This window comes from Engystomops pustulosus, chromosome 5, assembly GCF_040894005.1.
Source record: "Engystomops pustulosus chromosome 5, aEngPut4.maternal, whole genome shotgun sequence".
NCBI lineage: Eukaryota > Metazoa > Chordata > Amphibia > Anura > Leptodactylidae > Engystomops > Engystomops pustulosus.
Window position 1 is genome coordinate 18,367,715 of NC_092415.1, and position 27,185 is coordinate 18,394,899.

The 27,185-nt window shown below is 41.4% G+C and overlaps 1 protein-coding gene across 1 annotated transcript; it reads left to right on the top strand.

The window, feature by feature from the left end:
• Window positions 1–1,751: 1,751 nt before the first annotated feature.
• Window positions 1,752–25,093, top strand: TNFRSF11B (TNF receptor superfamily member 11b). Its single transcript, XM_072151279.1, has 5 exons — window positions 1,752–1,880; window positions 9,299–9,656; window positions 16,474–16,659; window positions 19,934–20,149; window positions 20,928–25,093. Exons 1-5 carry the CDS (start codon window positions 1,848–1,850, stop codon window positions 21,302–21,304), a joined length of 1,170 nt encoding a protein of 389 aa, XP_072007380.1. The 5' UTR covers window positions 1,752–1,847; the 3' UTR covers window positions 21,305–25,093.
• The last annotated feature ends 2,092 nt before the right edge of the window (window positions 25,094–27,185 follow it).

Here is a 27,185-nt window from a genome sequence, read left to right on the forward strand (position 1 = left end):
CACTGTAATTGAGTATTAAAATGCTCCTGGCCCTTTAATCAGTCCATTTACTTTGTCCCTGTGAAGGAGACACAGGACAGAAGATGGACACTGGTCACATGTCCACATCACATGTCCTGCACCTGCCTGGGCGGGTCATGTGATCATCAATATCTTTGGCTGTAGTTGGTTTCTTGCAGTGCACTGAGTACGGTCAATGTTGTGGTCAGAAGTCATCTCAGTTAGGTAATGGGTCAGATTTATCAAGTGTCTGAAAGTCAGAATATTTCTAGTTGCCCATGGCAACCAATCACAGCTCAGCTTTGAATTTTACCAGTGCTCATGAATATTTTAAAGGGGAGCTGTGATTGGTTGCCATGGGCAACTAGAAATATTCTGACTTTCAGACACTTGATAAATCTGCCCCAATGTGTAGTGATGGCAGTTACACATCATTACTATGGCAACAGTCCAGGACAGTCCACTAGACTGTCCACCATCTGGAGCAAATCATAAGAGGGAGGATCTGTTACTGAGAACTGAGGGATCATGAGACTTGTAGTATCCTGCAGATATTCATAGACGTTCAGAACAGGATTAGCTGTGTACAGAATTATTGACTATGAATTGAATGTAATCAATTAACTATGGAATGAATTGAATCCAATTTAGACATTGCTCTATAATAATAATAATAATTCCTTTATTTATATAGCGTACACAGATTACGCAGCGCTGCACAGATCTTGCCAAATCAGTCTTTGAGCAGCTGCATTCTCTCTTTGGTAGTTTACTACAATGTATCAGTCTGGACTCCAGGCTGTTTAGCTTGCAGAGCATTGTCTATACTGGATACATTGGCCCAAATTTATTAACCTGGCTGTGGCTTTTTTCTGTCTTCCGTTGCACATAAATACATGTGCAAACTGCACCAGATTGATGAAGACCCTGCGCCAGTCTGGAATAATCTGGTGCACCCTGCACATTAGTGAGTTCATGTAGTGCAGTTTGCCTGGGCAATTGGGGCTTATTTACTAAGGGTCGCGGATCGCACCTTTGTCGGCCTTTGCACCGTTTTCGGGATTTGCACAGCTTGGAGAGGTATTTAACAGGTGTCTGTGCTGGGATTGTGTTGCACGCGATCAGATTTTGGCACAGCGGCGCCGGCTTCCATGCGACCCAAATGGTGGGGTGGGCCGTCAGACGTTCCGACTGATTCGGACTGAGCGCGGGATTTAACCTTCAAATTGTGTTGCAAGACAATTCACTTACATGCACCAGGAAGAAGACGATGAACTCTGTCGGACCTGAGCGGGGAAGCGACACATGCAGGATATCGGGCGCACGATCTTAGTGAATCGCGGCACAGGGCATTATACACGGACAATTTTCACTTTTGGTGACCTCCTGTGACCGGATAAGTAAATGTGCCTCGTTGTCTCCACTTCTACATTCTGGCTATGTACATGACAGAATGACCTCATTCACTAATATCTTGCGAAAGGTGAGGAATTTCGACACAAAGCCAATGAGAAAGTTGTATAACTTTTCAAGCATTTATCCTTTTGTTTGTAAAAAATGGAAAATCCCTTTTACGGGATAATTAATAACAAGGTCAAATTCCAAACAGCATGAACAGAGCTGGAATCTGCGGCGTCCTAGAGCGATGTGTCATTGGGCGACGTATATGATCTCGACCTCAGCTGTTTTTTATGAATAGAATAGTATGAGATGAAATGATGCCCTTTAAAAAAACTTCCTGTTGTGGCTCGGAGGTTGGAGTAACGCTATAAAACCTAGAGGCTGGACGTGGCAGCAGGCAGAGCAGAGCCGAGCTCCCAGAGGCTGAGGTTTGGAGACAGACCACAATGTACCAGCTCATTAGCTGCACGCTTCTGGTGGTGAGTACACACCGGCCCTGCTACACGGCTCTGCGGACAAAGGGGGTTTGCTGAAAGGCACAGACTGCAGACGTCTTGTGGATCTGATGCCGGAGGAGAGAATATTGTACAAGATGAGGATTATGGATGACCTTCCTTATATTCCGATATTATATAGACATAGCAGAGACGAGTTTGTTTAAGGGATATGATGACAATATTCCTCTATTCTTTTTGCAGCCATTTCATTATTGGTAGGATCTCTGCTTGCTGTAATTTGGTAGGAACCGTTCTTACTGTCAGTGGAGGTAGAAATCCAAGGTTATGATGAGCCACCGACAAAGAGGGAGATTTGGCACTTGGGGACAGCAAGCTAGGGGTCCCTTAATGCAGAGAGCAGAGTCTATTTATCCCTTCTTGGCCATAGCTTTTAATTGCATTGGTGTCATAAGAAAGTGTGTGCCCCCCCTGATTCTTGGGGCCCCCAGTAAATTACCTGAGTTGCTTTATATGTAAATCCCCCCAGTAAGCACCAGTGTATCCATCACTTTACCAGAACACATTTATATCACCTGGGAGTGGTGGGTATATGTTTCTATTATCTATCTGTCTAGTTATTTATTTCCTATAATTTGTCTATCTCATATCTATCTATCTATCTATCTATCTATCTATCTATCTATCTATCTATCTCATATCTATCTATCTCATATGTATCTATCTATCTATCTATCTATCTATCTATCTCATATGTATCTATCTATCTATCTATCTCATATCTATCTATCTCATATCTATCTATCTCTCTCATATCTATCTATCTCATATCTATCTATCTCATATCTACCTACCTCATATCTATCTACCTCATATCTATCTATCTCATATCTATCTATCTCATATCTACCTACCTCATATCTATCTACCTCATATCTATCTACCTCATATCTATCTATCTATCTATCTATCTATCTATCTATCTCATATGTATCTATCTATCTATCTATCTCATATCTATCTATCTCATATCTATCTATCTATCTCATATCTATCTATCTCATATCTACCTACCTCATATCTATCTACCTCATATCTATCTACCTCATATCTATCTATCTCATATCTACCTACCTCATATCTATCTACCTCATATCTATCTATCTATCTACCTCATATCTATCTATCTCATATCTATCTATCTATCTCATATCTATCTATCTCATATCTATCTATATATATATATATATATATATATATATATATATATATATATATATATATATGCATCTATCTATGTATCTATCTCCTATCTATCATCTATTCATCAATCAATCTTCTAGCTCTCTGCTACTCTATCCCTTTATCTTCTATTTATCTATTAATAATCTACTTTATATTTCTGCATCTATAAATCTCTATCATCTTTCATATTTATCTTCTATCATCCATCTCCCTATCATCTGTCTATCTCCTATAACATTCTCCTACAGCCCCATATTACAGACACTTACCTACTACTGTGTGTAACTACAAAGTGTTATTCAGTGGCGTAACTACCACCGTAGCAGCCGTAGCGGTTGCTACGGGGCCCGTGAGCATCAGGGGCCCGGGCGGCGGCACAATCACAATGTCTGGAGACTGCGTTGTATTTCCATACCTCGTCCGACCGCCACCCGGGCCCTGCTATACGGCACATTAAGGTCGCCTGGCATACTGGTCCCACAGCTTCCCGACCACCCTTCACACTTATCCCGCTGGTGCCCGGCCAGCATGATGCTCTCACGGCCACCCGGGAGGTACCTTGGTCCTGCAGCTGCCTGCCCGCCCGTCCTCAGCGCTGCTCCCGCGGCCGCCCGGCGGACATGCTGCTCCCGCGAACACCCGGCCGTTACCCCAGTCCCCATCGACGCTTCTCCCGTGGCCGCCTGGCAGGCTCCCTGGTCCCGCGGCCGTCCGGCAGGCTCCCTGGTTCCGCGGCCGCCGGCCCTCCACACTGCTCCCACGGCCGCCCACCAAGTTGCTGCCGCCCGGCCAGCACACTTCCTAGGCTTGCAGGATGCCTCCTAACCGACCCACCCCACTGCAAGATATGTAAGTCCCTATATATGTATGTATAGTTAATTAATGTATGCTATATGTGTGTATTTGCTTGCAGTATATGCTGTATGTATGTGTGCATTTGCTGTATGTGTGTATATGCTGTATTTACTGTATGTATGTGTGTATATGCTGTATATACTGTATGTATATGCTGCATGTACTGTATGTGTGTGTATATGCTGCATGTACTGTATGTATGTGTGTATATGCCGTATATACTGTATGTATGTATATGCTGCATGTACTGTATGTATGTGTGTATATGCTGCATGTACTGTATGTATATACTGCATGTATATGCAGTATGTGTGTAAACGCTGTATATACTGTATGTGTGATTATATGCTGTATGTATATGCATTTTGTGTGTATATACTGTATATAGATTCAGTATGTGTGCATATGGTGTCTATATACTGCATGTTTATGCATACACATTGGGTGTATACCGTATGTAAAAGAATATGATGTATGTATGTATATAAACAGTATACATGAAACTTTGATGCATATATACTGTATATATATACAGTGAGTTTGTATATACTGCATGTATTAGTGTATAGATGTATATATGAATACATAAATGTGTGCATATGAGTGTATATGTATGTATGTGTGGACGAGTATATATATTGTAGAATGTTATGTTGTGTATTATTACAACATGTATGTATGTATGAATATTTTTAAGGGGGGCCCCATGCAAAAATCTGCTATGGGGCCCTGCCTCTCCTAGTTACGCCACTGGTGTTATTATTGTGCAGGGAGCAATAAAATTGTTTTATTTTGGGGCCCCACTTTGTCTAAAACTAGCCCTGCGTATTGCTGGATTAATCCTCGTGCTTCTTCTAAAAAATAATTAACAGGTTACAAATCAATCAAGTTTTGGCGCTAAATCTGCTAATTCAACTATAAGTGTCATCTGGGCGGTGCCACCCTGTCTGCCTTCCTCCAGGACTGCCCACCTGACAGTAAAATAATAGCACTGATTGCTCCGGAATGATAGAGACTAGAGAAAAAATTCCAATTGTGTGGGAAATGGTGGAACGACAACTATTATAGGATGCAAAAATTTGGAGTTGGGGGAGATGGTGAAGGGCAAATCCTAATTGTTGTTTGTACTGTAGCATCTGTAAGATACGTGTATATGGTACTGATAATAGATATTATGAATGATAATTAGTTTCATAATATTGTCCTGCTGACCCAAATACAGGCAGTCCCTGGGTTATGTAAAGGATAGGTTCTGTAGGTTTGTACTTAAGTTGAATTTGTATGTAAGTCGGAACTGTATATTTTATAATTGTAACTCCAGCCAGAATCTTTTAGGTCTCTGTGACAATTGGATTTTAAAACTTTTGAGTTGTCATAAGAATCAGGATTAGCAATAAAGCTTCATTACAGACACCAGTGATAACTGTTACAGCTGATTATTGTAGCCTAGGACTAAAGTACAGCAAATTACCAACATCCAGAGGTCCGTTTGTAACTAGGGGTCGTATGTAAGTTGGGTGTTCTTAAATGGGGGACCGCCTATACTTTGCGGTGGCCATACATATATAGTGGCATTTATATGGTATAACCAATAACTTTAGGGAACAGTGTCATAATACTTACCCCCCATCCACAGCGCTATAAAAGTGAATGTATTGTGGGTTATGTGTGCACACCAGTGCTCCATGCACTTAGGGCATATTAGAAGTAGTGCGGGGTGGCCATTTTGAAGTTAAAATTGTCCCTTTTGGGGCATGACTTCTGTATGACTAACTTAATCGGGACATGTCTAGAACCTAAAGTGCAAGGTACTTCAAATATCAGTGGATACAGAAGCATTCCAGAGGTTTCCCATTCCCACTTTCAGAAGTTGCTTTATAGAAGGGCAAGTAGGCCTATGTGTTTCTATGGTTACAGACTACAAATGAACCCTGTGTAGTCTGACCTTTAATCTATTACTCCTTTCTCTATCTGTCCTCTTCTTCTTCCTTACACGCAGTATATTTATAATTTTGTCAAGAAGTGGAAGAACTGATTATGACTGCGCAATCAGACTACACAGGGTTTGTTTGTAGTCTGTAACCATGGAGATACATAGGTCTGCATAGGATATTCAGAAACAGAATTGAAATTGAAATTCCAAAGTGTTGGCTTACTCATCAAGAATGTACTGGGACCTATAGAAATGTAGATTTAACCATTAAGTGATCACTTGGATCTTGTTGACCAGACCCCCTTCAGCCCCCTATTAAATAAAATAAGCATGATGGGTAATAAAACTGTAATTGCCACAGTAGATCGAGTATAGAAACACCTAAATTCACAAATATTTATAATATCCTAATTTATGTACCAGCCGCAGACAAAAAACTTCTGGAAAATGTAAGTTCAGACTGTTCCTTCTCAAGAGCCGAGGGATTTTTGTCTAATGTCTGTGAGCGAGGGGAAGCTTCCGACCAGGACAGAAAACCATCAGATGTAAAACCTGGGTGAAAGATCAGACGAGCTATTTCTAAGTTCCGTGGAATCGATGGCAGGACTGTAACAATCTCCAGATTGTTGTTCACGTCTCATTGAATATTTTTGTTTACTTGCGATTTTTGTCTGATGTGTAACCGCTAATGGCAAAATTCGAAGTAAAACCAGATCTGGTAATTGGCCATAGATTAAAGGGATGTGAGGAAGTCAATACCCCAATAGTGTACATAGTTATAGCCTGTTTAGGACAGACCGGCCTGCTCGAGAAGAAAGAACAGATTGTCCTACTTGTGAGCAGCCTCATGCAAAATCATATTACAGTGACGATGCATGGGGGTCAACTTTGTATAATCTTAGGCCTAAATGTGAAATACTTAGGTTTTCTTCTCAAGGATGGGATGGAAAGTAAGAATTCTTCTTGCAGAGACTTTGCCAATTAAGGTAGCCTTGCAGGTATGTGGAGACTTACAGCCATTAATGCTCTACTATGGGGATTCTGGGAAATATGCAAATATATTTTTCAGAATGGGATAAGGAAAATATTGCCTCCTTTGCTATCTTGTAAGATGCCCCCTTACCATCAAACATGACTTTCAGGAAGCCTAATGACATGATGTGGGACAATAGCCAAACCAGTATATCTATTCCATAAGAAATAGATTCCCATCTGTATGTAGCTGTTTCGACATAGTTGCCTCTTTTCAGTAGAGCGTAGGAAACTGGTTTGGCGGAGTGAGAGGTTTTTGACTAGGGTCGGGAAGATGGAGTTCTCCTTATGAACATTTTGCCAATTAAGGCCGCCTTGCAGGTGTGTGGAGAATTATAGCCATTGATGCTTCACTGGGATGGGTGGCAAAAGTCACAAGTAGGGATTAGCGAACACAATCGGGTTTGGCCGGACCGATCACTAACACAGATCGACAGTGACCTTATTGGGTCTGCTCATCCCTATTGTTAATCCTATAAATGCTGTCAGCAAAGCTGCCTGAATGCCGGATTTCATGGGTGAAGGTCCTTCTCAGTATAAAATTGGGTGGGTGGTTTGGGCGGCAATGGGCCCCCTACCGCCCAAACCACCTATATTATAATCCACTACTGCTTGGAGTCTCCAGTAGTGACAGACTTAAAATTTTATTGATGTACCACCACATCCTATTTACTGTTCCCAATACCCTTCGCCTATATAAAGATTTGGTGTCCAGTTCTTCCATCCTGTCATCACTGGACCATCACATTTACAAACACTTCATTATTTATGGTGAGAAACCCGTTTTAAGGCAAGTAAAAGGTAACCACCAATAGCCAAAACAACAATCTAGACGAAGAGATGAGCTCACTGCCTAGTAAACCCAACATAGACATGAAAGATCCACATCTCAAAGGTCAAGTATTGACTAAGCCAGACAACCACAGGTATATAAAGAGCACCACAACTTCCTCTTCCATGTACATTTTTGGATGGGACCGGTAGATTTTACAACAAACAGCCAAAACATTACATGTATTATATAATATATATTATAACAAGAAACCCTTCATAAAACAAAATATATCAACTTCCCATTGTGTGTTGTTAACTTCCTATAGCCCATGTCCTGGTGACTACATATGAGAACATTTACTGTATAAGGTGCTCCCAACAAGAGGTACTGAACCCGTCACCAGGGACCTCATTTTCACAAGACAGATTGTAAAAGCCCATGACACCTGCAGTGCACATCTGCCTCTCTGCCTTTTTCTAAGCATTGGCATTACAATATAATTGTGTGTTATAACTTACCTTGGATCCTGACAAAATCCTGGGGTAGTCACAGGGGTTGGGCTTTGGTTTGGATGCATTTCAAAAAACATGTGACTTGTCTGAGCTGCAGGCTGCCTCCATCTTTGTGCTCCTGTACAGCATGTCCCTCCCCCAATGATGTCAGGCTGCCCAGGCTGTGACCTCTGAGATGGAGCAGGAGGTGGAGCTGTACAGGAGCACAAAGGTGGGGGCTGAGAGCTGAGGAGTGAGTAACAAAGACAAGCCACATGTTGTTTTTTGAAATGCATCCAAACCAAAGCCCAACCCCTTTGCTACCCCAGGATTTTGTCAGGGTGCAAGGTAAGTTATAACACACAATTATATTGTAATGCAAATGCTTAGAAAAGGCAGAAAGGCAGATTTGCACACAGTGTAATAAGCTTCTGCAACCTGTCTTTAGTGAAAATGAGGTCCCTGGTGACAGGTTCCCTTTAATACTTCCCAAATTGCATTTTTTTGAAAGCTTTTATGGTATTTTAGACCCATTTTGATGATGAAAATACAAACAAATACAACAGGAAACCTATATATGGAATCCCCAAATAATAGGTAAGAGTATGGTACATAAAGATCCTATAGAGTCACAACCATCCTTAGTCTTCTGGAGCCCAATATATTATCACTGGGACTGCCTGTCTTAATACACAACCTTCGACATCCCTTAAAGGAAATCTACCACCAGGATCAAGTATTGTAAACCAAGCACACTAAGTTGTTGGTATGGGCCCTCTTTGGCAGGATCTGCTTTTCTTTTAGTTTCTCCTACCCTTTACAAAAAAGGCATTAAAAATTATTGCAAATGATCCATTAATTGTGGAGCCTGGAGCCCCTTAGGCTCATTTGCATAATTTTAAAACCTTTTTGGGTATAAACAAGGGCATAAGAAGCTAAAAGAAGAGCAGATCCTGGCAGAGAGGGCACATACCAACAACTTAGTGTGCTTGGTTTACAATACTTGATCCTGGTGATCCTGGGGGTAGATTTCCTTTAAGGTTGGTAAAATATCCAATTAACTTTTTTTTAATGTTTTGCATCAATTTCCTAAATATGTATTTTTTTATAGGTGTTCCATATCAGCATAACAGAGGGGAATTCTCTGAAATATCCTCACTATGACCCCTACACACTTACCGAGCTGCAGTGTGACCAGTGTCCACCGGGGACGTTTGTCCGGGATGACTGCACGGTGGAGAAGAGGACGGAGTGCGCCCCTTGCCCCTTCAATTACTTCAACAGCGAATGGAACTCGTACAAGGACTGTCAGTACTGCAGCAGCGTCTGTAAGGAGCTACAGGTCGCCAAGCAGGAGTGTAGTAGCACCAGCAACAGGATGTGCGAGTGCATGGATGGGTTTTTTCTGGACGTTGAGTTCTGCTCCCCTCACAAGGAATGCCCACCAGGATACGGAGTAATACAGCAAGGTGTGTAGTAACTTTTTATTAATTTGCTTGAACGACAAAGTAGTGTCAAAGTAAATTAGAAACCTAAATATACAATAATTATAAATATTTATAAAAGCGCCTATTCTTGGTCGAACACAAAAATGGGGAGTTGGTCAATGCCAAAAAAAAAAATGTTGGTCTAGTCAACAATCTCATATATATGAGGGATGTCTGACTGCCTGCCAAAGTTATTATCTATAGAAAGAGGAATAGGAAATGTTTTGGGATTTTAAAAGGAACCTATCATCAGGAGTCCTTTTTACTGTCTTCCCCTAGTGCCCATAGAGAATAATGTGAACATTGCCAAAGTGTTTTTTTTTATAATAAAACTGGCCTTTTCCAATATAAAAGAAAAGTTAGATGAAAGTTTATCTTTCTCTCTGCTGAGCAGTGTCCCATGGGAGTTGCCAGTGAGAAGCGGATTCCCCGAAACCCTCAGTTATGTGTCTATTTCAAATTTAAAAAACACCCATATCCCTCCTAAATGAAATAGACGCATGACAGAGCAGTTTCTGGTCCTCACTGGCCACTCCCATGGGACACAGGACACTGCTCAGCAGAGAAAAGGGTAAACTTTCATCTAACTTTTCTTTTTATCAGAAAAGGCCAGTTTTATTATAAAAACACTTAGGCAATGTGCACACTATTCTCTATGGGGACATGGGGGAGCCAGAAAAAGGCCTCCTGATGACAAGTTCCCTTTAAGACGCCCAATAATTTTATGAACAGACACTTTCTAAGTACATGTTTATAGAGGAATCTGCTGAAAGAGTTTAAAGGTTCTTCCTAGGATCTGAGAAGTGGTTAATTTTGGAATCCATGGCAGTCTTAGATAGCAAATTGAAGGAGTGCAATAGAGAGAACTGTGCAGCTGTAAGTGCTAGACTGCATAGTTCTCTCTATGATCGAAAAACATCTATTTAGAAAAACTCTAATAAGAGTGAAGTTAGCATGTGGTGAGGAAGACTTATGGACCTAAGGAAGGATGAATTTACAATTTCTAAACCACTTCCTCAACCAATGGCTACTTGTTGAACACTGCTGCAACTGCTAATTAGTGTCTTGTTAAATTATCAATTAAAATTAATTAAAATGATTAAAAAGAATTCTCCTTGAAACCATGCTTAGTCTATGGATTGTGCATGGTGCTGCAACTCAGCCCCATGCAAGCGAATGAGAATGAACTGCAATACCGAACACAGCCTGCAGGCAAGAGTGGCGCTGTTTCTATAACCTCTTGCTCTTACAATTTGATCCTGTTTTCCTGTAGTATAATAAAACAAGCTTTGAGAAGTAGTATTAGTTATATGAATAGAAGTTTGTGCCGCCCCTGTGAATGCCGCCCTCATTTGTGCCCATTGCCACAGGGTAACATGGCCAGCCACAAACCGCAGAGATCTAAGCCGCTTCACATAGACTGGTTACTTAAATGTGGTTTTATATTAAATCAGCAGGAGCCAGAACCCAAATCATGCATATTAATACGAGGCCGTAACTCAATACCCCAGTATGCCCAGTCAATGCGGTGAATTATGTTTTCCATCCGCCATGTACTTTGGGGGTTTGGGTTGGATGTAATTATACACTGTGAATAGAGGGATAAATGTTTCAACACTTACCTGGATTTACTAGGTAAACAGATGAGGGAAGATAACATTACAACAGGAGAGTCAGAACTGAGACCAACACATCAGTCCTTAAAGGGGATGTCTCATAATTATAGCCCAAGGCTGACCGTGTGGCCACATACTGTAAGCCAAGCAAAACCAAGAAGGAGACAGGGTGGCCAGGCACTTTCCAGCCGTGGTTGTCTTTTGGCTTCCAGTAGTTGGACCCCTGCTGTTCCAAAATTTGTAAAACAATTCTAGAAATATTCTACCAATGTCATTGCTTACTGGATAGTATCTGATCATTAGGGGTCCATCCACTTGTCTATACATCTATCATCCATCTCCCGCCTATACATCTATCATCCATCTCCCGTCTATACATCTATCATCCATCTCCCGTCTATACATCTATCATCCATCTCCCGCCTATACATCTATCATCCATCTCCCGTCTATACATCTATCATCCATCCACTTGTCTATACATCTATCATCCATCTCCCGCCTATACATCTATCATCCATCTCCCGTCTATACATCTATCATCCATCTCCCGTCTATACATCTATCATCCATCTCCCGTCTATACATCTATCATCCATCTCCCGCCTATACATCTATCATCCATCTCCCGTCTATACATCTATCATCCATCTCCTGTCTATACATCTAGCATCCATCTCCCGCCTATACATCTATCATCCATCTCCCGTCTATACATCTATCATCCATCTCCTGTCTATACATCTATCATCCATCTCCCGCCTATACATCTATCATCCATCTCCCGTCTATACATCTATCATCCATCTCCTGTCTATACATCTATCATCCATCTCCCGCCTATACATCTATCATCCATCTCCCGTCTATACATCTATCATCTATCTCCTGTATATACATCTATCATCCATCTCCTGTATATACATCTATCATCTATCTCCTGTATATACATCTATCATCCATCTCCTGTCTATACATCTATCATCCATCTCCTGTATATACATCTATCATCTATCTCCCGTCTATACATCTATCATCCATCTCCTGTCTATACATCTATCATCCATCTCCTGTATATACATCTATCATCCATCTCCCGTCTATATATCTATCATCTATCTCCTGTCTATACATTTATCATATATCCATCTAGTTATATTTGTATCTGTTTCTTTATCTATACATCTTCTATCTACCTATCTATTATCTATCTACAAATTGATCTCTTTCTTCAACTGTGTCTATCCCTCATCTTCTATCATATATTATCTATCTTTCAATCTATCTATCTATCTATATATATAGAAATATATTATCTACTTTGGCCCAGACGTATCACTTGTTTTTTCTGTTGTTTTTGCACCAGTTTTGCGACTAAACACAAAGCCGTGCATCAAAAATAACCAGGGTTTCCTCATTTATCCTACCAATCCAGATGTTTTTCTGCGCCTAATATTCATCATTTGCGACTTTTTATTCAGGCACAAAAACACTCCAGCCCGAAGGTGGCGTACTGAGTGGCGTACAGCACAGTGTGATTAATGTCCCTCAGCACTGAGCTCTTGTGCAGACCAGCTAATTCCCAGCAGCAGAGTTCAGCAGACACTACAGACATTACAGACACTACAGACATTATGCAGGCTACACACACTACAGACACTACACACACTACAGACACTACAGACACTACAGACATTACAGACACTACAGACACTACACACACTACAGACACTACACACACTACACACACTACACACACTACAGACATTACAGACACTACAGGCACTACACACACTACAGACACTACACACACTACAGACACTACAGACACTACAGACATTACAGACACTACAGACACTACACACACTACAGACACTACACACACTACACACACTACACACACTACAGACATTACAGACACTACAGGCACTACACACACTACAGACACTACACACACTACAGGCACTACACACACTACAGACACTACAGACATTACAGACACTACACACACTACACACACTACAGACACTACAGACACTACACACACTACACACACTACAGACACTACACACACTACAGACACTACAGACACTACAGACATTACAGACACTACACACACTACACACACTACAGACACTACAGACATTACAGACACTACAGACACTACAGACACTACAGACATTACAGACACTACAGACACTACATACACTACAGACACTACATACATTACAGACACTACAGACATTATGCAGGCTACACACACTACAGACACTACACACACTACAGGCACTACAGACACTACAGACACTACAGGCACTACAGACACTACAGACACTACAGACACTACAGACACTACAGGCACTACAGACACTACACACACTACAGACACTACAGGCACTACAGACACTATACACACTACAGGCACTACAGGCACTACACACACTACAGGCACTACACACACTACAGGTACTACAGACACTACAGGCACTACAGACACTACAGGCACTACACACACTACACACACTACACACACTACAGGCACTACAGACACTACAGACACTACACACACTCCAGACACTACAGACACTACAGGCACTACACACACTCCAGGCACTACACACACGACACACACTACAGGCACTGCAGACACTACACACACTACAGACACTACACACTACAGGCACTACAGACACTACACACACTACAGACACTACAGACACTACAGGCACGACACACACTACAGGCACTACAGACACTACAGACACTACAGGCACTACAGACACTACAGACACTACAGACACTACAGACACTACAGACACTACAGACACTACAGACACTACAGGCACTACAGACACTACACACACTACAGACACTACAGGCACTACAGACACTATACACACTACAGGCACTACAGGCACTACACACACTACAGGCACTACACACACTACAGGTACTACAGACACTACAGGCACTACAGACACTACAGACACTACACACACTACACACACTACACACACTACAGGCACTACAGACACTACAGACACTACACACACTCCAGACACTACAGACACTACAGGCACTACACACACTCCAGGCACTACACACACGACACACACTACAGGCACTGCAGACACTACACACACTACAGACACTACACACTACAGGCACTACAGACACTACACACACTACAGACACTACAGACACTACAGGCACGACACACACTACAGGCACTACAGACACTACAGGCACTACACACACTACAGACACTACAGGCACTACACACAATACAGGCACTACAGACACTACACACACTACACACACTACAGGCACTACACACACTACAGACACTACAGGCACTACACACACTACAGACACTACAGGCACTACAGACACTATACACACTACAGGCACTACAGGCACTACACACACTACAGGCACTACACACACTACAGGCACTACAGACACTACAGACACTACAGGCACTACACACACTACAGGCACTACAGACACTACAGACACTACACACACTCCAGACACTACAGGCACTACACACATTCCAGGCACTACACACACGACACACACTACAGGCACTACAGACACTACACACACTACACACACTACAGGCACTACAGGCACTACACACAATACAGGCACTACAGACACTACACACACCACAGGCACTACAGACACTACAGGCACTACACACACTACAGGCACTACACACACTAGAGACGCTGGAGACACTACACACACTACACATGTTACACACGCTAGAGACGCTGGAGACACTGCACACACTACAGACGCTACAGACATTACAGACACTACAGACGATACAGACGCTACAGATACTACACACAGTACAGGCACTACACACACTACAGATACTACACACACTACCGACACTATAGGCACTACAGACACTACAGGAACTACAGACATTACAGACAGGATCTGCAGAATCCTCAGCTCAGAGCAAGAGAGAAAAGAACTTTGTAGGATTTTGCAGATACTACAGAGAACTGTCCCAGGATGTAGCAGGATGACCACACTGGTGTCTGAGGAGGATACTGTGCAGAATTACAGGGGGGCAGCAGGAGACCAGCACTGGGGGATCCCCTCTAGGAGAAGCCCCTGGTGAGGAGATCACTGGGTGCAGGGTGACACACACACCTGGGTGCTCCTGTGGGGGTCATTCTCATGGTGGGGTGCAGGAGAGAAGCAGAGAGGAGCTTGTAGGAGGATCACATGTAAGAGCCCAAATCTAACATTGCGTCTAAACTGCGCCTACAGTAAAGTAATTAATGAGAGGCAGAAATGGTTGTGACTTGTGGCGGCTATTTTAGTGTCTTCACTCTGTGGCCGTGGCTGTGACAGAGCAGGAAGTGACGCGCGCTTTTTAAGGATACATTCATAAGGCCATTGGGGAACGTATGTATGTCCCCCATTGGCCGGCAATGGGCGCACAGCGGGGTACAGACTGGTAGGGTGCAGGACACGTGCGGTTCCGTACCCGGGGAAAAGATAGGACATGTCCTAATGTCCTATCTTTCCCCCTAATGCGCCATACATCGCTAAGGAGAGGGACGGGGAGGAGCAGCGCTCACCCCCTCCTCCTGTCCCGTGCGCCGATGTGTGTCTGCCGTGCTACGGGACGGCGTTCACACGTTCGTTTGCATTCGCCTTTAGGGGAAGGGGGGCCCCATGCCGAAGTTTGTCATGGGGCCCAACCTCTCCTAGTTACGACCCTGCCTCTTACTGACTGTGACTGTTCATAAAATAGTTTTATTTTGGGGCCCCACTTTTAGTTTTGCCTAGGGTCCACTGTGTCTAAAACCCGCCCTGACCAGCCAATGCCGGGTTCTCTAGAGGAGCTATGGCAGCCAATGAAAGAGCTGCTGGAGAAAAAACAATCCTGGACTGAACAGTAGTAAGGAAATAGATTTGTAATAAGAATTTAGGTTATGGTGTGGGGTCTAGAGTTTTGATTCTTATAGTAAGTACTATTTACAAGGAATAAATGTATTCCAACAATCCTGATCATAAAGAACCATGCGCAACAAAGCCAATCCAATGGTTGGCCCATAACCAAACTGCCAAAGGCAAAATCAGAGTATATATATATTTATATATGTTACAATGTGTATTTGTAGTCACTGAATCCAATATTACTGTCTTTTCAGGGACTCCTCACAGTAACACAATTTGTGGAGAATGTACGAGGGGGATGTTTTCCAATGTGACGTCGTCCACAGCGCCCTGCCAAATACACACCGACTGCAGGAACCTGGGCCGCAAAATACTGCACAAAGGAAGTGCTACACATGACACAGTGTGTAAGGAAGAGTCCACCACATCATGTGACATAGGTATATTCCTGTACATAGGGGGCAGTATTATAGTAGTTATAGTCTTGTACATAGGGGGCAGTATTATAGTAGTTATATTCTTGTACATAGGGGACAGTATTATAGTAGTTATAGTCTTGTACATAGGGGGCAGTATTATAGTAGTTATATTCTTGTACATAGGGGGCAGTATTATAGTAGTTATATTCTTGTACATAGGGGGCAGTATTATAGTAGTTATATTCCTGTACATAGGGGGCAGTATTATAGTAGTTATATTCTTGTACATAGGGGCAGTATTATAGTAGTTATATTCCTGTACATAGGGGGCAGTATTATAGTAGTTATATTCTTGTACATAGGAGGCAGTATTATAGTAGTTATATTCTTATACATAGGGGACAGTATTATAGTAGATATATTCTTGTACATAGGGGGCAGTATTATAGTAGTTATATTCTTGTACATAGGGGGGCAGTATTATAGTAGTTATATTCTTGTACATAGGGGGCAGTAGTATAGTAGTTATATTCTTGTACATAGGGGGCAGTATTAAAGTAGTTATATTCCTGTACATAGGGGGCAGTATTATAGTAGTTGTATTCCTGTACATAGGGGGCAGTATTATAGTAGTTATATTCTTGTACATAGGGGCAGTATTATAGTAGTTATATTCCTGTACATAGGGGGCAGTATTATAGTAGTTATATTCTTGTACATAGGAGGCAGTATTATAGTAGTTATATTCTTATACATAGGGGACAGTATTATAGTAGATATATTCTTGTACATAGGGGGCAGTATTATAGTAGTTATATTCTTGTACATAGGGGGGCAGTATTATAGTAGTTATATTCTTGTACATAGGGGGCAGTAGTATAGTAGTTATATTCTTGTACATAGGGGGCAGTATTAAAGTAGTTATATTCCTGTACATAGGGGGCAGTATTATAGTAGTTGTATTCCTGTACATAGGGGGCAGTATTATAGTAGTTATATTCTTGTACATAGGGGGCAGTATTATAGTAGTTATATTCTTGTACATAGGGGGCAGTATTATAGTAGTTATATTCCTGTACATAGGGGGCAGTATTATAGTAGTTATATTCTTGTACATAGGGGCAGTATTATAGTAGTTATATTCTTGTACATAGGGGGCAGTATTATAGTAGTTATATTCTGTACATAGGGGGCAGTATTATAGTAGTTATATTCTTGTACATAGGGGGCAGTATTATAGTAGTTATATTCCTGTACATAGAGGGCAGTATTATAGTAGTTATATTCCTGTACATAGGGGCAGTATTATAGTAGTTATATTCTTGTACATAGGGGGCAGTATTATAGAAGATATATTCCTGTAAATAGGGGGCAGTATTATAGTAGTTATATTCGTGTACATAGGGGGCAGTATTATAGTAGTTATATTCTTGTACATAGGGGGCAGTATTATAGTAGTTATATTCATGTACATAGGGGCAGTATTATAGTAGTTATATTCTTGTACATAGGGGGCAGTATTAAAGAAGATATATTCCTGTAAATAGGGGGCAGTATTATAGTAGTTATATTCGTGTACATAGGGGGCAGTATTATAGTAGTTATATTCTTGTACATAGGAGGCAGTATTATAGTAGTTATATTCTCATACATAGGGGGCAGTATTATAGTAGTTATATTCTTGTACATAGGAGGCAGTATTATAGTAGTTATATTCTCATACATAGGGGGCAGTATTATAGTAGTTATATTCTTGTACATAGGGGGGCAGTATTATAGTAGTTATATTCTTGTACATAGGGGGCAGTATTATAGTAGTTATATTCTGTACATAGGGGGCATATAGTAGTTATATTCTTGTACATAGGGGGCAGTATTATAGTAGTTATATTCTTGTACATAGGGGGCAGTAATATAGTAGTTATATTCCTGTACATAGGGGGCAGTATTATAGTAGTTATATTCTTGTATATAGGGGGGCAGTATTATAGTAGTTATATTCTTGTACATAGGGGGCAGTATTATAGTAGTTATATTCTTGTACATAGGGGGCAGTATTATAGTAGTTATAGTCTTGTACATAGGGGGCAGTATTATAGTAGTTATATTCTTGTACATAGGGGGAAGTATTATAGTAGTTATATTCTTGTACATAGGGGGCAGTATTATAGTAATTATATTCTTGTACATAAGGGGCAGTATTATAGTAGTTATATTCTTGTACATAGGGGGCAGTATTATAGTAGTTATATTCTTGTACATAGGGGGCAGTATTATAGTACTTATATTCTTGTATATAGGGGCAGTATTATAGTAGTTATATTCTTGTACATAGGGGGAAGTATTATAGTAGTTATATTCTTGTACATAGGGGGCAGTATTATAGTAATTATATTCTTGTACATAAGGGGCAGTATTATAGTAGTTATATTCTTGTACATAGGGGGCAGTATTATAGTAATTATATTCTTGTACATAAGGGGCAGTATTATAGTAGTTATATTCTTGTACATAGGGGGCAGTATTATAGTAGTTATATTCTTGTACATAGGGGGCAGTATTATAGTACTTATATTCTTGTATATAGGGGCAGTATTATAGTAGTTATATTCTTGTACATAGGGGGAAGTATTATAGTAGTTATATTCTTGTACATAGGGGGCAGTATTATAGTAATTATATTCTTGTACATAAGGGGCAGTATTATAGTAGTTATATTCTTGTACATAGGGGGCAGTATTATAGTAGTTATATTCTTGTACATAGGGGGCAGTATTATAGTACTTATATTCTTGTATATAGGGGCAGTATTATAGTAGTTATATTCTTGTACATAGGGGGCAGTATTATAGTAGTTATATTCTTGTACATAGGGGGCAGTATTATAGTAGTTATATTCTTGTACATAGGGGGCAGTATTATAGTAGTTATATTCTTGTACATAGGGGGCAGTATTATAGTAGTTATATTCCTGTACATAGGGGGCAGTATTATAGTAGTTATAGTCTTGTACATAGGGGGCAGTATTATAGTAGTTATATTCTTGTACAAAGAGGGCAGTATTATAGTAGTTATATTCTTGTACATAGGAGGCAGTATTATAGCAGTTATATTCTTGTACATAGGGGGCAGTATTATAGTAGTTATATTCTTGTACATAGGGGGCAGTATTATAGTAGTTATATTCTTGTACATAGGGGGCAGTATTAGAGAAAGTTTATTAAAGTAGTATTATGACGATTAGTACAACCTTGTACATTGATACTGTGAAATAACATTTTTCTTGTCTCCATAGATGTTACACTTTGTGAAGAGGCCTTGTTTCGGTTTCCAACGCCCCCGGAGAACTGGATAATGACTCTCATTCAGAGATTTTCTAGCACATCTGTGACATCACAGCAAATAAATAAAATACAGGAAACATACAGCGCCGAGGAGCAGCCTTTCTACTTGTTTAAATTATACAAGAGTCAAAGCAAAGCAGACGACTCCTTCACCCCGCTCATCAAAGGTAACAGTATGAACGACAAAAACATATTCTACAGCACCAAAATATAATCTCCTGTATTTTGTTTCTATGTAACGACCACTCTAGATAAAGCATATACCATTGCTGGATATTTGGTTTATAGGGAGGTTGAACAACGTGGCAGCTTTTTTCCATAAACAGCGCCACAGCGGACTATGGTTTGTGCCGGTATTGCAGCTCAGCTGTACAGAGATGAATGGAGCTAAGTTGCAATACCAGGCATTACCAGGTGTGGAGCTGTTTGTGGAACAAAAAGCACTATGGGGGTCATTTACTAAGGGCCCGATTCGCGTTTTCCCGACATGTTACCCAAATATTTCCGATTTGCGCCGAATTTCCCTGAATTGCCCCGGGATTTTGGCGCACGCGATCGGATTGTGGTGCATCGGCGCTGGCATGCACGCAACGGAAATCGGGGGCGTGGCCGAATGAAAACCCGACGGATTCGGAAAAACCGCCGCATTTAAAAAGAAAAAAAGTGTTGCGGGACTCGTGCTTACCTTCACTAGGAATAGGCCGGTGAACTTCAGTGCATTCCGGCGGGCCTCGGGGAACTTCAGCGCAGCAGCTCCACCTGGTGGACGTCGGAGGAACTACCTTAGTGAATCCCGGCCGGACCCAAGTCCACCGCAGAGAACGCGCCGCTGGATCGCGAATGGACCAGGTAAGTAAATCTGCCCCTATGTTTTTTTTAACTCCCGGACAACCCCTTTAACAACTATATAGAGGTAAAACTTATTTTCTTCTTTTTCTTTTCCAGATTTAAAGGAATGTGAAAGAGGTGTGTCCAATCTTCTAGGACCATTAAATTTGACAAGAAAAAATGTAATGAAACTAATGCAGAGTTTACCCCGAAAACACGTGAAGCAAGAAGATATAGAAAAAACCTTGAAGACCTGTGAGAATCCCAAACTTGTAGTAAAACTTCTAAATCTATGGAGAATTAAAAACAAAGGAAACACCATGGAGGGTCTCAAACAGCTAAAAATGGGCAAACTCCCCAAAGTGTTACGTAGGAGGATGAAAAAACTGGGACAATATCTAACAGGAGACGCCATGTATAGTCTGTACCAGAAAATTATTCTGGAGATTAACGGGAACCAAACCCAACCTGTAAAGACGGAGGCTTTGTTATGACTGGTGAAGACTTGACCTTGTGTCTACAGATCGTTTCATCCCGACGTCTACGTCCCCATCTTCCCAAACTGGAGTCTCTTCTGGTACCTGCTGCATAAGCTTTATTTATGGAAGTATTTTTTTATTTTCTATGTTTTTGTAAGGAATTATTTATATTCTTTTTGGATATATGAAGAGTGGTGGAGGAGCCCGGTGGTGGCCTCAGTATTGTCTCTGGAGTCTATATATTTATGTAATATGTCTATCTATGCTGTGACTGCTGTATATGGTTATATTGTATTTATACTAATTTAATACTGAAAGTTTATAGTTTGGAGATGTTTAGGAGAGGTGTAGTATTTTTTTTAATTCTTATTTTAAACAGATTTGCTTTAATTATAACATAATAGGTAATGATGTCTCTATGGTAGGGGTCCCATCACCGGGACCTTTAACAGTCATGTGGTGGTCCCATCACTTCGACCTCCAACAATGAAAGAACAGAGATGGTGGCACCATTATAGATCAGGCTGGTGGTTCCATCACAAATCAGAGGATGAGAGAGCCATCACTGGGACCCCCTACTAACAATAAGGACATGTTGAAGCTGGTGGTTCCATCACAGATGAGAGAGCCATCACTGGGACCCCCTACTAACCATAAGGACATGTTGAAGCTGATGGTTCCATCACAGATGAGAGAGCCATCACTGGGACCCCCTACTAACCATAAGGACATGTTGAAGCTGATGGTTCCATCACAGATGAGAGAGCCATCACTGGGACCCCCTACTAACCATAAGGACATATTGAAGCTGGTGGTTCCATCACAGATGAGAGAGCCATCACTAGGATCCCTACTAACCATGTCTCTATGGTAGGGGTCCCATCACCGGGACCTTTAACAGTCATGTGGTGGTCCCAACACTTCGACCTCCAACAATGAAAGAACAGAGATGGTGGCACCATTACAGATCGGGCTGGTGGTTTCATCACAAATCAGAGGATGAGAGAGCCATCACTGGGACCCCCTACTAACCATAAGGACATGTAGAAGCTGGTGGTTCCATCACAGATGAGAGAGCCATCACTGGGACCCCTACTAACCATAAGGACATATTGAAGCTGATGGTTCCATCACAGATTAAAGAGCCATCACTGGGACCCCTACTAACCATAAGGACATATCGGAGGATGGGAGCGCCATCACTTAGAGCTCCGAGACTTTTACCGGTCTTGAGAAGAGAGACGCTGGTCTCATCACAGAATACTGCTCAGGGTGTCATTAGTGGATTCTTAACCAGTCATGAGAACGTAGCTGGTAGTTCCATCACAGATCAGAGATTGGGATTCCATTACTGAGACCTTCACTAATTATGAGAAAAAAGGTTCTGGGTTCAGTGTTGAACTGGACCACCAGAGCATGCTCCAGTGGGCCTGGGCTCTTACCTAATATTGGACCCCATAGATACAGCAGAAGATTTGGAGGCTGGTAGGGTCGATGTCTTTTGGCATGAATAATTTTATCTAGTTGGTCCAAGGAACCCCATTCCGACACTACCTGTGCCCTACTATTTTAAATCTCTATGGACTATTGGAGGTAACAAAGTCAGTCCCAAAGACATCAAATAGAATTGCTGGACCTACAAAACAGAGACTATGGCTCTGATCAAGCGAGGGACACAAGACCAACATTCTCATGAGTGATAGAGGTCATAATAACCTAGATCACAAGACTTTAGGTCTTGTGTCCCAAGTAACTTATGGTGGAACAACCCATTGACCTTAACTTAAGTCTAACACAACTCCAGTAGCTAGATACAGAATAATTTTATTGTATTGTAAATATATATGAACAGAAGCTATATCTAATTAGTGGGGTGGACCTTACTTGTGGGACCTACACATATCAGCTGAATGGTGGTCCCTTGATTTCCATCCACCAATCAAAATTTATTCCGAAGAGGCTGAGAAGATTGCAAGATACAGTATATAGAAGTAGAAGAGAAGTTCAACCATTCACATTGTTCCATTCCTTGGTCATACTGGTAATTTTTGATTGTAGTAAATGGGTCATTTGACACCATTAGGTCCTTCTAAAAAGTAAGACCCCCCCCCCCCCTTACAATTTTAAGACACTGACAATGTCATCTTTTAGCTGAGTCCCTTCATACTGCATAGATTTGTATCAAAAAGCTTGGGACTACACAAGAAATGATAGGTTACGTCAACTAAAAGCAAAAAAGTGGGCTGCAGGAACACAGCTTGGCCACTACACAGAAAATGGCGCTGTTCCTCTGGTTACATTTCTTGTATTGATTGTGGAGGTCTGAGTCCCACCAAGGCCATCAATATCAATATTTTCGCAAACCTCGTTATGTAAGGGCACACTAGTCCTATCACACTTTGCCCTTCCTAAGATACATTACTTTGTACTACAAGAAGTTTTATGCCTACTAAAGCTCCTGCTAAAACATTTCTTTCTATTATAAGTTCCATATCTATTAAACCTTGGACTATTATACTCAATTGGAGATAACCCCATCATGGGGGTATCTGAAGACACTTAAAGGACATCTACCACCAGGATAAAGGATTGTAAACCAAGCACACTGACATACTGGTGTGCGCCCACTATTTTAGCTTTTTGTGCCCTTGTTTTATGAATAAAAATCTTTAACACTTATGAAAATGAGCGTGAGGGGCTCCAGGCTCCATAGCTTTTAGTAGAGCCTGGAGCCCCTCAGGGCAATTTGCATAATTTTTAAAGCCTTTTATTCTTAAAACCAGAAGCTAAAACAAGAACAGATCCTGCCACAGGGGGCGCACACCAGTATGTCAGTGTGCTTGATTTACATACCTCAATCCTGGTGGTAGATGTCCGTAAAAAGGAGTATACACAGAAATGATAGGGCCACCATAGAGGAATATCAGCATAAGATCCGCCCCTGCTTAGTATGCCGCCAAATGCACCACTACTGGAATAAGCTTCTATCTCTCCTCCCAGTACTTAAGCTAATACAGAAGATAACAAAGCTGTTCACACTGTGTAATATCCGGTTTTTATAGTATTTATTCAAAAACTGACAATAAAGGGATTGTCCCAAATTTATATGTTATCCACCAATCACAGTTATCTATCTATCTATCTATCTATCTCATATTTATCTATCTATCTCCTATCTATCTATCTATATCATATCTATCTATCTCCTATCTATCTATCTCATATCTATCCCATATCTATCTATCTATCTATCTATCTATCTATCTCATATCTATCTCATATCTATCCCATATCTATCTATCTATCTATCTCATATCTATCTCATATCTATCTATCTATCTCATATCTATGTATCTCATATCTATCTATCTATCTATCTCATATCTATCTATCTATCTCCTATCTATCTATCTCATATCTATCTATCTCCTATCTATCTATCTCATATCTATCTATCTATCTCCTATCTATCTATCTATCTCATATCTATCTATCTATCTCATATCTATCTATCTATCTATCTATCTATCTATCTATCTATCTATCTATCTCATATCTATCTATCTCATATCTATCTATCTATCTATCTCATATCTATCTATCTATCTATCTCATATCTATCTATCTATCTCCTATCTATCTATCTATCTCATATTTATCTGCAACAGTAGTATCCATATGTCCCATGTAATATGACATTACCTCAGATAACCCAATATCTCCTAACCTCCTCAGCTCGGAGTTGTACAGATATATTATGTATTATGTGGATGTTCTTGTGTTTTGTCTTAGTTTTATAATAAAGTTGCCTATTGTATTAGTTCCGTCTCCTTCAATTCTTTTTTTTTTTATCGCTTTTTCTCAGCGAAAAAGGAAACAAAAAACAATAGATTCAGAAGAGCATTAGCAGCATTGACATTGTCCGATGCAATAAAAGTCTCCACTTATTCTGTTATGTTATTCTCCACTAACATTAGACATTATTATAGACATTGTTAGATATTGGGGCAGATTTACTTACCCGGTCCATTCGCAATCCAGCGGCGCGTTCTCTGTGGAGCATTCGGGTCTTCTGGCCGATGTCCACCAGGTGTCTCTGCTGCGCTGTAGTTCGTTGGAGTGCACTGGAGTTCACCAAGCCAGGCCGGGTGCAGGTAAGCGCGTGTCAAGCGACACTTATTTTTTTTAAATGCGGCGGTTTTTCAGAATCCATCAGGTTTTCTTACGGCCACGCCCCCCCCCCCGATTTCCGTCGCGTGCAGGCCGGCACCGTTGCGCCACAATCCGATCGCGTGCGCCAAAAACCAGGGCAATTTAGGGAAAATCGGCACAAAACTGTAATATTCGGATACCCCGATGGAAAAACGCAATTCGGGCCCTTAGTAAATGACCCCCATTGTCCCTAGGGAAGATATGTAATCATACTGTAATGCAGGCTCTGGGAATGGACAGGTGACACAGACAGAAACAATGGATCATGAGACTAATTTGCTTCACTTACCCTAGGCGGTAATGGACAACTAGTCGATGTTCCCTTTTTGTGCCAAAATGCAAAATAAGGAGACAAAGTCAAGACATGACAAAGACAGGAGAATAGTCTCTAGAGCCAGGTCAAAACCAAGAGGACAAACATAGTACAAAATCAGAAGAATAGTCTGAATACAAGCCAAGGGCCAAAATAACAGAATACAGAGAAAACAGGATCCAAAGACAGTGGGGCAGATTTACTTACCTGGTCCGTTCGCGATCCAGCGGCACGTTCTCTGCGGTGGATTCGGGTCCGGCCGGGATTCATCAAAGTAGTTCCTCCGACGTCCACCAGGTGGCACTGCTGCGCTGAAAAGCATCTGAACGCACTCAAGTTCACCGAGCCGGACCAAGTGAAGGTAAGCGCGTCCCAAGCGACACTTTTATTGTTTTAAATGCAGCATTTTTTCCGAATCCGTGGGGTTTTCGCTCGGCCACTCCCCCCGATTTCCGTTGCGTGCATTCCGGCGCTGATGCGCCACAATCCGATCACGTGCGCCAAAATCCCGGGGCAATACAGGGAAAATCGGCACAAAACGGAAATATTCGGGTAACACGTCGGGAAAATGCGAATCGGTCCTTAGTAAATGACCCCCAGTGTCTGCTACAGTTTGTAGTCCTGCTGAGTACTGACCTGGTAGAACTTATACCACAATCATGGTTCCTGTCCTAAAGGTGATTTGATAGGAAAACTACAGGTTAATTACTGAAGCATTAGAGCATAGCTGCAGCAGGTGATCAAGGTAGCCAACAAGCATAACCCAGTGTTCAGACTAGGAAACACAATGATACATTCTGTGCATCCTCAGCCATTCTCTATGTCGGCACAGATGTTACAGTAGCAGTTGTTATTAGCAGCAAGAATATGAAGACTATGAAGAATACATTTATTTTCCAGGATTGTAGCTGGACATGCTGCACTGGGTGTGTGTCCTCACACTGCTGTACTGCAAATGAGAAGGAGCTGGTCTGCAGTAACCCTGTCTGACCACAATACTCAGATGGGAGCTGTCTGTTTCCTGTGACAGTGAGTATTTATCAGTTGCTGAGAACATGAGGGGTATGAAGATGTATGAGGGTCTATCAGGGTGTATGAGGGTGTCCATGGGGTCACCACATAATATCACAGGTAAATGCATGAATCCTTGTAACTTATGTATCTTATCAGAGGAAAGTGCTTAGGTCTCCTCTTACTTTGGCTCTTATCCTCCTCACGTCTTTTCTGCTGAATTCTCTCTTGCTATCAGCAGGACAGGAGCCATCGGAGGAGGCAGATCACATGGAGACTCTATGGAAGGGGAAAAGGTGAGTCACAGCAGCTACGGCTCACCCACAATCCTGCAGAGCTACATAACTCACACCCTGAGCA

Bases quoted from the DNA above. Each gene is read 5' to 3' on its own strand.
- TNFRSF11B (XM_072151279.1), top strand. From the start codon at position 1,848: ATGTACCAGCTCATTAGCTGCACGCTTCTGGTG. The intron at 9,657-16,473 runs GTGTGTAGTAAC...CTGTCTTTTCAG, and splicing joins ATACGGAGTAATACAGCAAG to GGACTCCTCACAGTAACACA. The intron at 16,660-19,933 runs GTATATTCCTGT...TTGTCTCCATAG, and splicing joins CACCACATCATGTGACATAG to ATGTTACACTTTGTGAAGAG.